This window comes from Erinaceus europaeus, chromosome 21, assembly GCF_950295315.1.
Source record: "Erinaceus europaeus chromosome 21, mEriEur2.1, whole genome shotgun sequence".
NCBI lineage: Eukaryota > Metazoa > Chordata > Mammalia > Eulipotyphla > Erinaceidae > Erinaceus > Erinaceus europaeus.
Window position 1 is genome coordinate 22427285 of NC_080182.1, and position 16342 is coordinate 22443626.

Below are 16342 nucleotides of genomic sequence, written 5' to 3' on the forward strand. Positions count from 1 at the left end.
CACCTGTAGACCTGCTTCACCACTTGTGAAGCGACTCCCCTGCAGGTGGGGAGACAGGGGCTAGAACCAGGATCCTTATGCTGGTCCTTGCACTTTGCACCACGTGCACTTAACCCATTGCACTACCACCCAACTCCCCAACAAACATTTTCTTTAAAAAAAAAATCACTGTAGGAGGGCTTGCACACGGTTGCTTTTGTTTCTCGTTCGCTCAGTGAAGGCTGTCGAAACCTGGAGTACCTGAACCTCTCTTGGTGTGATCAGATCACAAAGGATGGCATCGAGGCGCTGGTGCGCGGTTGCCAGGGCTTGAAAGCTCTGCTCCTGAGAGGCTGCACACAGGTACCAGGTCCACGTAGCTGTGCTTATCTTATGTGTTAGGTGTGGGCACTTCACCAGGATGCATGTAGCATTTTTCTTGACACCCATTATTTCCTTACCTGAGTCCCATCCTCCTCTTGTGTTCTCTGTCCATTCAGTTGGAAGATGAAGCTCTGAAACACATTCAGAATTACTGCCATGAGCTTGTGAGCCTCAACTTACAGTCCTGCTCAGTAAGTAGCTTGATTGTCTGTAACCACCCTCCTGTCCTATGTTCCTTAGGAATCTGCTATTTGTGGACCATTATGAAGATCCCAGGCAGGTGGGATTATCACTGCACTCTTATTATTTTTTAATAATGAAAAAAACTATTTAAAAACAACCAGCCAGGTCTGTGAAGACAGCATAATGGCTATGCAAAATTACTTTCACGACTGAGGCTCTAAACTCCCAGATTCAATCCCCAGTACCATCATAAACCAGAATAGAGCAGTGCTGAAAAGAAGGAAGGGAGGAAGGAAGGAAGGAAGGAAGGAAGGAAGGAAGGAATAAAGAAAAATAAAAATCTTCTTGGATGGACCTTTAAAAATTCATGTTAAGTGAAATAAGTCAGAAACAGAAGGATGAATATGGGATGATCTCACTCTCAGGCAGAAGTTGAAAAACAAGATCGGAAAAAACAAACAAACAAAACACACAAGTAGAACCTGAACTGGAACTGGCGTATCGCACCAAAGTAAAAGACTCTGGGGTGGGGGTGGGTGGGTGGAGAGAGTACAGGTCCAAGAAGGATTCAGAGGACCTAGTGGGGGTTGTATTGTTATATGGGAAACTGGGGGATGTTATGCATGTACAACTATTGTATTTACTGTTGAATGTAAAACATTAATTCCCCAATTAAAAAAAAAGAAAAAGAAAAATCAAGAATTAGCCAGCTAGATTCAGTTTAGATAATCCCAACTTTTTTTTTTTTTGACAGCATTGATGGCATCATGATTAGGAACCAGTCAAACATAAACTTTCTTCTCTCCATCAGGTCTGATCAGGACATTGACCTTGGTCATATCAGGTCAGCCCAGGAGATGGCTCAGCGAATAAAGCAGTGCATTCTCAAGCATGAAGTCCTGAGTTCAGTTGCCACCATTTATATTATGTCAGATTCTGTATACTCTTATGTGCAGACTCTGTGAGAGGACTCTGACTCTCTTTCTTCCTCTCATCAATAAATAAATATTTTATTTTTTATAAAAAGAAAAAAATATTTATTTACAAGAGAGAAATTGAGAAATTGAGGGGATCACTCTGGCATACATTGTGCGAGGGATTAAGCTTGGGGCCTCAGGCTGACAAGTCACACCACCTCCTGGGCTACGTGCACAACTGCATTGTTTTTTTAACATCTTTTTTTTGTAACCCGAGCACTGCTCAGCTCTGTCTTATGGCGGTGTGGAGGATTGAACCTTGAACTCAGGCATCAAAAGTCTCTTTGCATAACCATTATGCTATACCCCCACCCTTTTAAAACATTTTTTAAAATTTTATTTATTCCCTTTTGTTGCCCTTGGTTTTTTTTATTGTTGTTGTAGTTATTATTGTTGTTGTTATTGATGTAGTCTTTGTTGGATAGGACAGAGAGAAATGGAGAGAGGAAGGGAGACAGAGAGGAGGAGAGAAAGATAGACACCTGCAGACCTGCTTCACCGCCTGTGAAGTGACCCCCCTGCAGGTGGGGGCTGGGGGCTCAAGCCGGAATCCTTACGCCGGTCCTTGTGCTTTGCGCCACGTGTGCTTAATCTGTTGCGCTACCGCCCGACTCCCGCACCATTGTATCTTATCTTATGTCTTTATATGATCTCTCAGCTACAAGATGAAAGAACAGAGATCACAGTGACCAGGAGTGTGGCTCAGTGGAGAGAGTGCAAGACTTGCATGTGTGAAGACCTAGGTTTGATCCCTTGCACCACATATACCAGAGCAGTGCTCTGGTCTCTTTCTTACTGAAAAGGTATCACACTTAATGAAAAAAAGTTGATATCCCCCCCCAAGATTAACATAAAACAAAGCCTTTAAAAAAAAACACAGATAATCAATCAGGTATATTATGAATTAATCATTAACATGAAAAGCTCATGATAATGTGTTAGTGTCTTTTGTTTGTTTTTGATTTATATACTGGAGACCAGTGATACCTCTCACAGTGTCTCAGTGGATAAAATAATAGAAGTGAAAGATGGCGTGCTGCAGATATACAGAAGCATATTAGATAGAGATAGAGAGAAATTGAGAGGGGAAGGGTAAATAGAGAGACCTGCAGCTGTGCTTCATCCTGTAGCTGTCTCCCTGCAGGTGGGGACCAGAGGCTTGAACCTGTGTCCTTGCACTTAGCCAGGTGTGCCACCACCTTACCTCATCATTGCCTTATTATTATTTTTATCACCTTAATTAATTTTTTTTTTGCCTCCAGGGTTATCGATGGGGCTCGGTGCCTGCACTATGAATCCACTGCTCCTGGAGGCTATTTTTTTCCTTTTCTTACCCTTGTTGTTTATCGTTGCTGTTGTTATTATTGTTGTTGTTAGTATTATTATTGGTATTGCTGTCAGATAGGATAGAGAGAAAATCAAGAGAGGAGGGGAAGACAGAGAGGTGGAGAGAAAAGTAGACACCTGCAGACCTGCTTCATCGCTTGAGAAGCCATGCCCCTGCAGGTGGGGAGCCGGGGCTCGAACAGGGCTGGTTAAGCCGTAAGCGGGTCCTTGGGCTTCGCACCACGTGCACTTAACCTACCGCGCCACCGCCCAGTGCCCTATTACCTTATTTTTTGATGGAAACCAAAACTAACCAGCCAACAGCAGGTACCATTTTCTCTGCTGCTCCCATCTTGGTATGGCAGACGCCTTCTGATTCGCACCCCTGTCTTGTCCTCCCCCAGCGCATCACGGATGAAGGTGTGGTGCAGATCTGCCGGGGATGCAACCAGCTGCAGGCCCTCTGCCTCTCAGGCTGCGGCAACCTCACAGATGCCTCTCTCACAGCCCTGGCTTTGAACTGCCCGAGACTTCAGTGAGTGTATCATGCTTCCTGTTTTGCAGCTCAGAGCTTGACTGGGCTAGCCCGGAGGGCTTCCTGCAGGAGGGGAAAGGCTTGCCAACAGGTAGAATGAGCAGTGGCAGAGGAGGCAGTGGGTGTGTTGTTGGTTTTGGTGGATGGCTTGGGGTGGGACAGTGCTTGAGCCAGCTCACCTAGCATAGACCCAGGCTGCCTACCACCGAGGCATCTGCATTTTAATTTCTGGATGCATTGCACACACTTACACACAACTTGCTATATATCCTGCTGTTATTTGATCTCAGAGTGATCTAGCAAGCAGAATAATAACCTCACATCTAGATGCCAAAAGGTTCTCCTTTAAGCCAGCTATCAAGGAACAGAATGGGGATAAATTACAACTTCTTTCTTATTTACCTTTTGTATATCTCATCACATTTAATTTTAACAAATAATGATTTATTTTTGATTCATGAGATAGCACTGAATATTGTAACAGGGTTAATCATAACTACATTAATCCTAATCATACTGAACATATAACTGAACTCGTGGCTGCTTCTCTGGGAGGTAGCTGCTTTATTTTCACTGTTTTCTGCAGAAGAAAAACTGAGACTCAGAGAAAATCACAACAGGGCTGAGGAGATAACATAATAGCTAATGCAAAAAGTCTTTTTTGCCCATGCTCTGAGCTCCCAGATTAGTCCATATGTCACTCCATATGCTCTGATAAATATAAATAAGTAAATAATTTTTTAAAGGAAGAGAGGGGAGGAGACCTGAGTTTTTATCCTAGGTCACATGGTAACAAGTAAAACTAGGAGGGCCAGCAGGTGATTCTCCGGATAGAGTGCACATGCCACTATGGGCAAGAATTGGGGCTGAGTCCTGGGCCATTTGCCTGCAAAGGCAGAGCAGTGCTGTAGCGCCTCGAGATCCTTCTGTCTGTCTCTGTCTCTGTCTCTGTCACTCACCCTCTCTAGAAGAATTGTTTTTTAAGTGGCTGCCAGAAGCAGTGGAGTCATGCCAGCACTGAGACTCAGAAACAAAAAAAAGAAAAAGAAAACTATATTTTGGACTTGTAGGGTTTAACTTCAGAACCAGCAATTCTTTCCCTTATAATGGAGAAAAAAGGGGGGAAAAGCCTGCTTTGATATTTACTCATCAGTGAAACTGATCCATTTCTCATGTTTATACTAATTACATATCTTTTAAGGATTGTTTATTTATTCTTTTAAAATATTTATTTATTTATTTATTTATTTATTTATTCCCTTTTTGTTGCCCTTGTTGTTTTATTGTTGTAATTATTATTGTTGTTGTTGTTATTAATGTGGTTGTTGTTGGATGGGACAGAGAGAAATGGAAAGAGGAGGGGAAGACAGAGAGGGAGAGAGAAAGATAGACACCTGCAGACATGCTTCACCGCTTGTGAAGCGACTCCCCTGCAGGTGGGGAGCTAGGGGCTCGAACTGGGATCTTTATGCTATGCTAGTCCTTGCCAGTCCCTGCACTTTGCACCACCTGTGCTTAACCCGCTGTGCTAGTGCCCAACTCCCTGAATTTTTTTTAATATTTTATTTATTTTTATTATTACATAGAGACAGAAATTGAGAGGGGAGAGAGAGAGTGGGAAACAGAGAGACACCTGCAGCCCTGCTTTACCACTTGTGAAGCTTTACCCTTGCAGATGGGGACCAGGGGCTTGAACCTGGGTCCTTACACAGTGTAATGTTGTTTATTCTTCTTATTTATACTTTTTTTTTTTTACTGTTATAGTAGAAAAGATTCTAGATAACATCAGTATTTCTGTATAGTGGAAGGAACATGGGTGATCAAAACTGTTCATAAAGAAAGTTAAAATTATTATTGTAAAGGAGTTTTAACTTAAAAATGTCACTCATGACCACTTTTATTAAGTATGAATATTCAGAATCAACTCATGTTTTTTCATGGATTACAATTTTTAAATTTTCTTTAGAGCACTTGGAAAATTAAATAAATGTAGTATCTACCAAGACGATCTTGTTGAGTGAAAATTCATGATTCATTTTGATTATGCTTAAAAATCACCAGACGTTAGAGTGATATTTCGGAACAGCAGCAGCAGCAGTGTCCTGTGGGAAGATACCTGGATTTACTATTCAAGTTTGGATGGGTACTTTGGAGTTTGGGATCCTAAGCCTTGTTCTCCTCATCTGTGTAGCAGGCCTATGTAGACTTAGGATCTGCAGAGCAGTGCTCGGGAGTCAAAAGCATGTCAGACAGTGGAATACATGCCGTGTGCATCCTGAAGTGTGTGTTTCTGTTGTTAACCCATCACTCCTCTTTTCTTGGCTGTATCTTTCTTCCTAGGATATTGGAGGCTGCTCGGTGTTCCCATCTGACGGACGCAGGCTTTACACTTTTAGCTCGGGTAAGGAGAGCTTAAAGAAAACAAAAGCCGGGAGTCAGGAGGTAGCGCAGTGAGTTAAGTGCAGGTGGTGCAAAGCACAAGGACCGGCATAAGGATCCCGGTTCAAGCCCCTGGCTCCCCACAGGCGGTGAAGCAGGTCTGCAGGTGTTTGTCTTTCTCTCCCCCTCTCTATCTTCCCCTCCTCTCTCCATTTCTCTCTGTCCTATCCAACAACGATGACATCAATAACAACAACAATTACTACAACAGTAAAACAAGGGCAACAAAAGGGAATAAATAAATATTTTTTAAAAAACCTTCAAGATGACATTGTTAAAAAAAAAAGCTTCTCTCTGAAAAAGCAAGTTCAAAATACATCAGGCAGACTATGACCTGCTTGTTGCCTTGGTCCATTGACAGTCCAGATCCTTGCTCAACTAGTTTGGTTAGGTTCATGATTTCAAAACCTCTTTCAGAGCAGTAATGTGTCCTTCACCTTCTGCTCTTTATTGTAGACTGCGTCCACCATCTTTCAGGCCTTAAAAAAAAATAAGTAGAACCAAACTGTAATCCACCTTCCCTAATTCATGGGGTGGTTTGGCTGTGTGCAAAACAAAATGAAACAAACCTGCCTTTAGAAATGGCAGATTCAAAAAAAAAAAAAAAGAAAGAAAGAAATGGCAGATTCATTAGAAATAGAGATTCTGGGGAGTCGGGCAGTAGCGCAGCAGGTTAAGCGCACATGATGCAAAGCACAAGGACCTGTTTAGGGATTCCGGTTCTAGCCCCTACCCCCCCCCCCCCCCATCTACAGGGAAGCCGCTTCACAAGCAGTGAAGCAAGTCTGCAGGTGTCTATCTTTCTCTCCCCCGCTCTGTCTCCCCCCCATTTCTCTCAGTCCTATCCAACAACAACATTAATAACTACAACAATAAAACAATGAAGGCAACAAAAAGGGAATAAATAAATATTAAAAAAAGAAAAAAGAAAATTAAAAAAAAAGAAATAGAGATTCTGCACTTTTTCTGGGGAGGTCTTATTAGACCTCACTCTGATTGGTCAGGTAGGAACACAATGAGAGCAGCTTTCTCCCTAGTGGGAGAAGTCCTCCCTCATATGGTCCCCCTATAACATCCCCCCTTCACACACACACACACACACACACACACACACACACACACACACACACCCCTGGAAGAACCACCCGCCAGAGGTGTCTCTCTGGCCTGCTGCTGGGACTTCATGTCCTCTTAGAGATGTTGCTGTATCGCTCTGTCTCCTATCAAAACCTTTCTCCTGCCCACAATTGCCCACATGGGCTCATAATTAACCCCCACTCCTTCCAGAATCTGTTTTCTGCCTAAAATATACATGGTGGTGTCCACTAGCCACTGGCAAAATGTAGACAACTCCCTTTCCAGAATGAGAGAAGGAAATGCAACCCGGAGTAGCCCCCTTCCTGTTCCCAAGGTGGATGTAATTCAAGGAGAACCTGCTCAGAGTGCGGCTCAGTGCACCATTTACTTTACCACAGCACTGCCCAGCTCTGACTTACGGTGGCACTAGGGATTGGACCTGGGCCTCCAGTGCTTCACGTTGTTACATTTCACTGTGTCACTTTAGAACAGGCCAAGCTCCTGATTGGAAGCGAACAAGGGTACTGGCCAGTACTCAGACAGATGAGGCAAGCCAGCAAGGTTGCCATAACCGCTGACCTCCCAGTAAGGGAATGTCTTATGGACTCTTGCAGAATTGCCATGACCTGGAGAAGATGGATCTTGAAGAATGTATCCTGGTGAGTGGACTCCTAACAGCCCCTCAGAACTGTTCTCAGTCATCACCAGAAAGCCAGGCTCGGTCCAGGGTGCTGGCTGACTGTGGCCAGGACCCTCCTGCCCTTGTGTAGGTATAAGGACTTGAGATTGAGCGAGGGCTGAGGAATGGGATGCATAAGCTTTGAACAGTTCTGAGCCATCAAACTAGCAAATTCCAGCAGTGATGCACCTAATTGAGCACCCACATTTCAATGCCCAAGGATGCCAGTTCAAGCCCTTAGGTTGGTAGCTTCACAACTGGTGAAGCAGTACTTCAGGTATCTCTCTTTCTCACTCTCCATTTCCCCCACCCCTCTCAATTTCTCTCTGTGCTACCAAGTAAATAAATGCACTATAGCAGAGAAGTTCAGGAGATAGCACTGCCTTTTGCTAGGCAAACAAAAAGGACTCTTCAGAACTTGATAGAGTAATAACCTTGCATGTCAGGGATGAGGTGACTTCTGCAAGGAGATTCCTGGAGAACCTCTCTCGCCTGCTTCCTTTTCACCACTTGACCCTTAGACCTGGAGCACCAGCATCAGGACCAAAGGACAGTTTTGCCATTTCACAAATGGGCAGATTTGAGGATGCTGGTGGAAACAGGAATTTCTAGGGTCTGGAGAAATAGCTCACCGGGTAGAGTGCCCGCACTGCCATCCATGCAATCTGGTCTTGGTTACTGGCACCATGTAGGAGGTGCTGTGGAAATGGAAGAAGCTTTGGTGCTTCGATGTCTATACCTCTGTCTGTTTCTCTCTCTCTGTCTTTCTATCTGAATGAAAAAGTGGCCTGAAGCAGTGAAATCTTGCTTACATGAGGCCCTGGTTCTGGCAAAAAAAAAGAAAAAGAAAGAAAAAGGAGAGTATAGTCCAAGTGTAACTTGGAGCCACTTTTTTTAAAAAAAAATTTTTATCAGTGATTTAATAATGATCAACAAGCTGGTGGGCTGAGGGGTACATACAGGTCCATATAATTCCCACCACCAGAGTTCCAGATCCCATCCCCTCCATTGAAAACTTCCTTGTTCTTTATCCCTCTGGGAGTATGGACCAGAGGTCTTTCTTGGGTGCAGAAGGTGGAAGGTCTGGCTTCTGTAATTGCTTCTCCGCTGGACATGGCATTGACAGGTCGATCCATACTCCCAGCCTGTCTCTGTTTTTCCCTAGCGGGTCACTGAGCCACATTTTTAACTCCTGCTCATACTTTTTGATTCAGAAGCCAGGGTCAGCTACTGAGCTCTGTGTAGACATCTCCCTGACACCAGCACATTTCTTTGCAGATAACCGACAGCACGCTCATCCAGCTCTCTGTCCACTGTCCTAACCTGCAGGCCCTGGTGAGTTCAAGGTTGTTCTGTTTTGTTTTGCTTTAACATTATGTTCTCCTTGGGGATCTCTTACCATGGCAAGACTCTCTTTGGGTTTCTGGAAAGGCATCCTCATTCTTGGTTTCAAAGATTTATTATGGGGTCCGGGTGGTGGTGGTGCACTGAGGTAATCCCACATAGGACCAGTGGAAGGATCCTGGTTTGAGCCCCCAACTCCCCACCTGCAGTGGGGTCACTTCACAAATGATAAAGCAGGTCTGTAGGTGTCTATTCTCTCTATCTTCCCCTTACCTCTTAGTTTCTCTCTGTCCTACCAAAAAGAAAGAAAGAAAGAGAGAGAGAAAGAAAGAAAGAAAGAAAGAAAGAAAGAAAGAAAGAAAGAAAGAAAGAAAGAAATGGCCACAGGAGCAATGGATTCGTAGTGCAAGCACCAAGCCCCAGCAATAATCCTGGAGGCAAAAAAAAAAAAAAAAAGATTCATTATGTGGATTAATATGGGAGGCAGGATAGCTAAATGTCATTGCTTTCCTTTTAGACCAAAAACTTTTTTTTTTTTTTTTTTTTTTTTTAAATTTATTTATTTATTTATTCCTTTTGTTGCCCTTGTTGTTTTGTTGTTGTAGTTATTATTGATGTCATTGTTGTTGGATAGGACAGAGAGAAATGGAGAGAGGAGGGGAAGACAGAGAGGGGGAGAGAAAGACAGACACCTGCAGACCTGCTTCACCGCCTGTGAAGTGACTCCCCTGCAGGTGGGGAGCCAGGGGCTCGAACCAGGATCCTTCTACTGGTCCTTGTGCTTAGCGCCACCTGCGCTTAACCCGCTGCACTACTGCCCGACTTCCGACCAAAAACTTTTATTATTAGTTTTTTATTTTTTATTATCTTTATTTGTTCATTTATTGGATAGAGACAGCTAGAAATCAAAAGGGGGGAGACAGAGAGTAAGAGAGACAGAGAAGAAGAGAGACAGAGAGACACCTGCAGCACTGCTTCATCACTCGTGAAGCTTTCCCCCTGCAGGTGGGGACTGGGGACTTGAACCTGGGTCCTTGTGCATTGTAGCATGCGCTCAACCAGGTGCACCACCACCTGATCCCAACCACAAACCTTTATAAGGGCCCTGATCCTCATCATTTCTCTCAAGTTCATGTTCTTTTTATCAGGTAGAGTGAAAGTTAGCAAGTCTCATGCTGAGATACAGACTAAGACAAAAGACTGAGGCCATCTTTGTGCTATCTTTAAATTTCATATTGGCTCATATAACCCTCGGTAGAGGGGGAAGGAATTAGATAGTCAAAGATTCTAGATGTGCAGTGAAAGTATCCTGACCCTTTTGTCCCTGCAGGCATCCTGTAGACATTTCACACCTGGCTGCTTGGCTGGGAGCCTAGAGCCCAACTTGTCTCCACATTCACTGAATAAACCTATGGAAACTGAGCTACTGCTAGACTCAGTTCCAAGCCCTCTGATGCAGGCACTGGTTGATATTATATATATATATATATATATAATTATTATTATTAATGAGAAAGATAGGAGAGAAAGAACCAGACATCATTCTGGTACCTGTGCTGCTGGGGATTGAATTCAAGACTTCATGTTTGACAGTCCAATGCTTTATCCACTGGACCACCTCCCAGACCACATGCAGGCACTGTTAGCATCCCATTTCATCAGTAGAGAAACTGAGGCTCAGTGATTAAGGAACCAGCCCAGAATCACACACAGCTGCTCATAGGCTCCAGATCTCTGTTCTCCATGGCGCCCACCCCACCCCCCTAAGATAGGCAAGATCTTTCTTAAGTCAGTGTCCTGTTTTAAAACTTGCTCTGTTCTTGCGAGTGAGAATTTCATGTCATTGAATCACATTTGACCTTCACTTGATCTTCCCACCACTCATGTTATTTCTACATTTCCTCTGGATCTGTTTTTCCTTCAAGCACATGTGTAGCTGTGTTTTAGAAAGCTCCAGGGCAACATAAGACTTGAGATCAGGTTTTCCACCACCTACTGCAGGTCATTTGGATCATGTCTTTCCCATAAATTGGCTTAGATGTTATTTCTGTCATCAACATAAACTGTAAGTTAGATGTGCTTTCTCCCTTCTCTTCTTCACCCCTTTGTCCTGGGGAACCTGGCCTACAAGAAATCTCACATCAGAACAGAGGGAGTTTTTTTTCCCCCCCAACTGGGATTATTTTATTCAGAATCAAGGTAAATTAAAAAACAGGTATAGACACATGCGTAAATGAAAACAATAAGTCAGAAATGTTTGTAGCAGGAGTGACTAAGAGTTTCAGTTACTTCATGTCAGAGATGCCACTTGGTAATGTTAAATGTCTTTTAACATTTCAGTCATTTTTATTTTCCTTTTCATTTCTCTGGGAGCTAAAAAGGCTGGTATAGGTTGTTGTCATAGGACTTCAGAAAGACTAGAGAAGGTGATTTCTTTTTTTTTTTTAATTTTTTTATATTTATTTACTCTCTTTTGTTGCCCTTGTTTTATTGTTGTAGTTATTATTGTTGTTGTCGTTGGATAGGACAGAGAGAAATGGAGAGAGGAGGGGAAGACAGAGAGGGGGAGAGAAAGATAGACACCTGCAGACCTGCTTCACCACCTGTGAAGCGACTCCTCTGCAGGTGGGGAGCCGGGGTTCGAACCGGGATCCTTAAGCCGGTCCTTGTGCTTTGCGCCAACTGCGCTTAACCCGCTGCGCTACCGCCTGACTCCCGAGAAGGTGATTTCTAAATGGTGAGAAGACCAGCAAAGTCTTTTCTAAGTTGGAAGATGGCACTAAGAGACACTAAGAATTGCCTTCAGAACAGGGCATCTCTGTGATTATTTTTAAAATATCTTTATTATTAGATACTGACAGCCAGAAATTGAGAGGAAGGGGGAGATAGAGAGGAGAGAGAGAGAGAGAGACACCTGAATCCTTTCTTCACCACTTGTGAAGCTTTCCCCCTGCAGGTGGGGTGCCAGGGCCTTGAACCTGGGTGATTGCTAACTGTAATGTGTGTGCTTAACCAGGTGCGCCACCTCCATGCCCCCTGCTGTCTGATCTTTATGTTGAAACTTTCCTAGTCTAGGAAGAGGTGAAGAACAGTGGGAAGTGTGTAACTGTCCCAAGTCTCCTAAATAGACTCCTAGGAAAGGCTGGATGCCTATCACCATCTTGGCTACATAAAAAGCCTAACAAGAAACTAAGCAAATGTCAGCAACTAAACAAGAACTGATGGAGCCAGCACCTTTTATCTGCCCTCCGCCAGAGGCACTTAAGAGCATTCACACTAAACTTGAGACCTGTGGTCCAGGAGATGGCGCAGTGGAGAACAGCACTGGACTCTCAAGCAGAAGGTCCCAAGTTCAATCCCTGGTAGCACATGTACCAGAGTGATGTCTGGTTCTTCTCTCTCATCTTTCTCATTAACGAGTAAATATACCCTAAAAACTGAAGAAAAAAAACCCCAAAAACCGAGACCTCCCACTAGCTCCCCAACTCCTATCCTTCCTCCTGGTCCCCCCAGTACAGAACCTGCCGGCCATAGTGACTTGTCAGGGAATGACCTCCGAAGTGTTTTCCCCGAATGGGTTCTGGTGACTGAGAAACCTCACTGTCTTGCCTCCTACACCAGCTACTTTCATACAGATGTCATAAGCTGTTATAAAGCAAGAGGGCCAAACAAAAAGCCTCAAATAAAAACATGATGAATTATTAGCAGGACAAGGTGAACAATTAGATCGAAATCTAGACCTAGAGCTCTGAAGACAGGATAGGGCAGTGCTGTGGATTCCTTTGGTTTCATGCCATGCAACTCACTCTGAAGCTTGGTGAGGCTCTGGGCACTGGAGAATGAGTGGAGACGAACTCCATCCTGACTCTGAAGGAGCAGGGGAGTCAGTCAGTCCTGGGTGCTTTGAAGGATACTCAGGGTGCATTACTCTGATAGTGGCATCGGCAGTGCTTCCATCAACTCAGGGCCCTGCCAATGTTCGACCACATCTGCACCATTTCCCAAAACTGAGGGCAAGTTAAAGTGCACATTTTGTTGAAAGTACATTTGAGTCCCATAGCACAAAGTGTCGCTGACTTGCTGCCTGCCTTATATAGCGGCCACTCCAGGATCTAGGCTGGCCTGCCAGGAGTCTAGCAGGGGATATGAGTATCTCTCTGCAGACCTCATGCTGGAGCAGGTGAGGCCTTTCACATGGCTGTAGGTTGTTACCGAGGACGTGGAGCAACTGGAACGTTCATAATGCTAGGCTTCAACTTGGATCTTGGAGTATGGTAATGTGCTGCTGTGTGCTCTACCAGGTGTGCCACTGCCCAGACCCTATACACAATTACCTAAAATTGTTACAGTATAAGGGAAATCAGAGAGGCCCTTGATTTGTCCTTTGAGTTCACAGGAAAATCCACCCATGTGGTTCATGTAGTAAGAGGATCGTTTTCTTTTGTGTTACTAAAAAGCCAATTCTCAAAAACATGTTTTGGGCCACCTACTGCATATACATTATTTCATCTAAGTTTTTAAGATACTACACTTGATCTTAGCCAAAAGGCCGAGAAGCGATGTTTTTAAGATACTTATTAATGACAGGACAAACCAGAGCATCACTCTGGCACATTAGTTTCTGGGGGTCAAACTCAGGACCTCATGCTTGATGAGGGCCCCATGGTTTATCCACTGTTCCACTTCCTGTGCATTTATCTAATTCATTCATTTGTAAAAGCTTTTAAACACGTTTTTATGTATTTATTTATTCTGGTTAGAAACATTAAGATTCTGAGATGGAAGGGGGAAGACAGGGAGCGAGAAGACACTTGGGACACTGCTTCACCACTTGTAAAGCTTCCGGAATCCTGGCAGGTGGGGACTGGGGGGGCTTGAACCGGAGTCTTTGTGCACTCAGGCAGGTGTGCCATCACCAGGTCATTTATGCTTTACAGCAGCTCTGCAGAGCATAGTTTCATTTAACAGATCTGCTCAGGCCAGCCTTTAAGCTTTTATTTATTTATGTTTTATGTGTGTTCCAGTTGCTCCTTATTTTTCATCATTTTCAACTTAGCCACTCTGATGAGTATGAAAAACAAATGTTGGGAGTCAGACGGTAGCACAGGGTTAAGCGCAGGTGGCACAAAGCACAAGGACCGGTAAAAGGATCACAGTTCAAGCCCCTGGCTCCCCACCAGCAGGGGAGTTGCTTCACAAGCGGTGAAGCAGGTCTACAGGTGTCTTTCTCTCCCCCTGTCTTCCTCTCCTCTCTCCATTTCTGTCTTATCCAACGACATCAATAACAGCAATAACTACAGCAATAAAAAAACAAGGGCAACAAAAGGGAATAAATATAAAAAAAAAGAAGAAAAACAAATGTTGGGGGCTAGGCTGTGGTGCACCGTGTTCAGCACACATAGTCCAAAGCATAAGGACCCACTCAAGGATCCCAGTTTGAGTCCCTGGCTCCCGACCTGCAGGGAGAGGTCACTTCACAAGCGGTGTCTTTTATCTTTCTCTCCCCCTCTCCTCTCAATTTTCTCTGTCCTATCCAAATAATTAAAAAAAAAAAAAATCAAAAAAATGGCCACAGGAGCAGTGGATTCCTAGTGCAAGCACTGAGCCCCAGCAATAACACTGCATGGAAAAAAAAAGTCATGGTCACCTTTTAGTATGAACAGTGATAGTAGAATCAAGTTAAACTCCCTCGTATGGCCTGCGCAGCTCTGGCCTGGCAGAATGCCACCTACTTCCAAGTGTTTTCTTCCTGTCTCTCTCATACTCGGTACCGGCCATTCCCCTTCAGCCTAGAGCACTACGCAGTACACAAGCTTTCTCTCCTTGCGTCTTCTAGTATATTTTTAATTGAATTGTATTTATTGTGTACTTCTTTTCAATTGATATATTTTAATGAGAGACAAGAGACGCAGACCAGAGCACTGTTCAGCTCTGGTTCATGGTGGTGCTGGGGACTGAACCTGGAGCCGTGCACGAAAGACTTGCTTAACTTATTCTGCTACCTCCCGTCCCTTTCCTTGCTTCCTAATCCTTCAGATGCCAACTCAGTGATCCTTACCTCAGGCCACATCCCACTATCATGTACGGACAAAGCACTTAACTTCCATTGAATAGTTACATGATTTCTAGTTCCACCAGCACAGAAAAGGTTTTTATTCACCAGTGCAGCATAGGCTCTGGCACACAACTGGAACTCATATTTAAAGGAACAAGAAACTGAAACCCCAGTCCAGTACTTTTGCTTTTGAACGTGTGTGGTGGTGTGGATATTACATCTTATACTCATTGGGATAAAGTCAGGTCTGAAACTAACATGGAAAACTTAAATTATAAAAATGTCTCGAACCCCTGGCTCCCCACCTGCAGGGGAATAGCTTCACAGGCAGTAAAGCAGGTCTGCAGGTGTCTATCTTATCTTTCTCTCCCCGTCTTCCCTCCTCTCTCCATTTCTCTATCCTATCCAATAACAGTAATAACTACAACAATAAAACAAGGGCAACAAAAGGGAATATTAAAAATTTAAAAAATTACTACTAAAATTATAAAAATGTCATTTAGCCATGCAATGTTAATGTAAATTTCTTCTGCAACCTTTATTTATATTTTTAATGAGATATAGAGAAAAATGGAGGGGGGGAAGGCTAGAGAACTGCTCAGCTCTGGTTTTGGTGGTGCTAGGGACTGACCTTGAATTCTTCTCCCTACGAGACAATGTCAGATCACACACTTGTGGGCCTATTTAACTATAGCCTTTCTGTGGTCTCAATCCTGGTGGTTGACACCATTTTCTTAAGGACATCACTGGCCTTTACTCAAGTGCAGAACTGTTATAAAATGGCACTCAGTGCAGTTGGCTCTGAAATTTCTCCTACAATCTTGACTTCCAATTTTGTCCAATAGTAAAGGCAAGGAAAGCCACTTCCCAGCTGAAGAACACTCCTATTCAAAGGGTTGTTCCAAGGCTTTGTCTAACAAGCAGTCACTCTAGGACTTTGCTCTTTGTCCCAGAGCCTGTCCCACTGTGAACTCATCACAGATGATGGGATCTTGCACCTGAGCAACAGCACCTGTGGCCACGAGAGGCTACGGGTCCTGGAGCTGGACAACTGCCTCCTCATCACCGACGTGGCCCTGGAACACCTCGAGAACTGCCAAGGCCTGGAGCGCCTGGAGCTGTACGATTGCCAGCAGGTTACCCGTGCGGGCATCAAGCGGATGCGGGTAGGTGCCAGGCAAGTCTGTGGACTCCTGGTTTCTAAGCAAAATGAACACATCTAGACCATCCACTTTCTCCATCCTGTCTTCAGTCAGGTGATACAAATTGACCTTTTCGATAGATGTCTTCTTTGACGTCAGGTTTACTTACATTAGGTCTATGTAGGAAGATTTGACTTCCAGGATGGGTGTGGGGTAGAAGTT

At 44.0% G+C, this 16342-nt stretch overlaps 1 protein-coding gene and 1 pseudogene across 3 annotated transcripts in view; one reads left to right on the forward strand and one right to left on the reverse strand.

Moving 5' to 3' along the window:
* The window catches only part of FBXL2 (F-box and leucine rich repeat protein 2), a 54425-nt gene that overhangs the window by 34681 nt on the left and 3402 nt on the right, over positions 1 to 16342 (forward strand). For all 3 annotated transcript variants that reach the window (XM_060180496.1, XM_007524037.3, XM_060180497.1), the window contains 7 exons: positions 216 to 342; positions 480 to 554; positions 3254 to 3384; positions 5725 to 5785; positions 7515 to 7559; positions 8858 to 8914; positions 15932 to 16144. In XM_060180496.1, coding sequence (XP_060036479.1) covers positions 216 to 342; positions 480 to 554; positions 3254 to 3384; positions 5725 to 5785; positions 7515 to 7559; positions 8858 to 8914; positions 15932 to 16144 — 709 coding nt within the window. The remainder of the gene's footprint in view (positions 1 to 215; positions 343 to 479; positions 555 to 3253; positions 3385 to 5724; positions 5786 to 7514; positions 7560 to 8857; positions 8915 to 15931; positions 16145 to 16342) is intronic.
* LOC132535353 (U2 spliceosomal RNA) lies at positions 13352 to 13484 on the reverse strand (annotated as a pseudogene).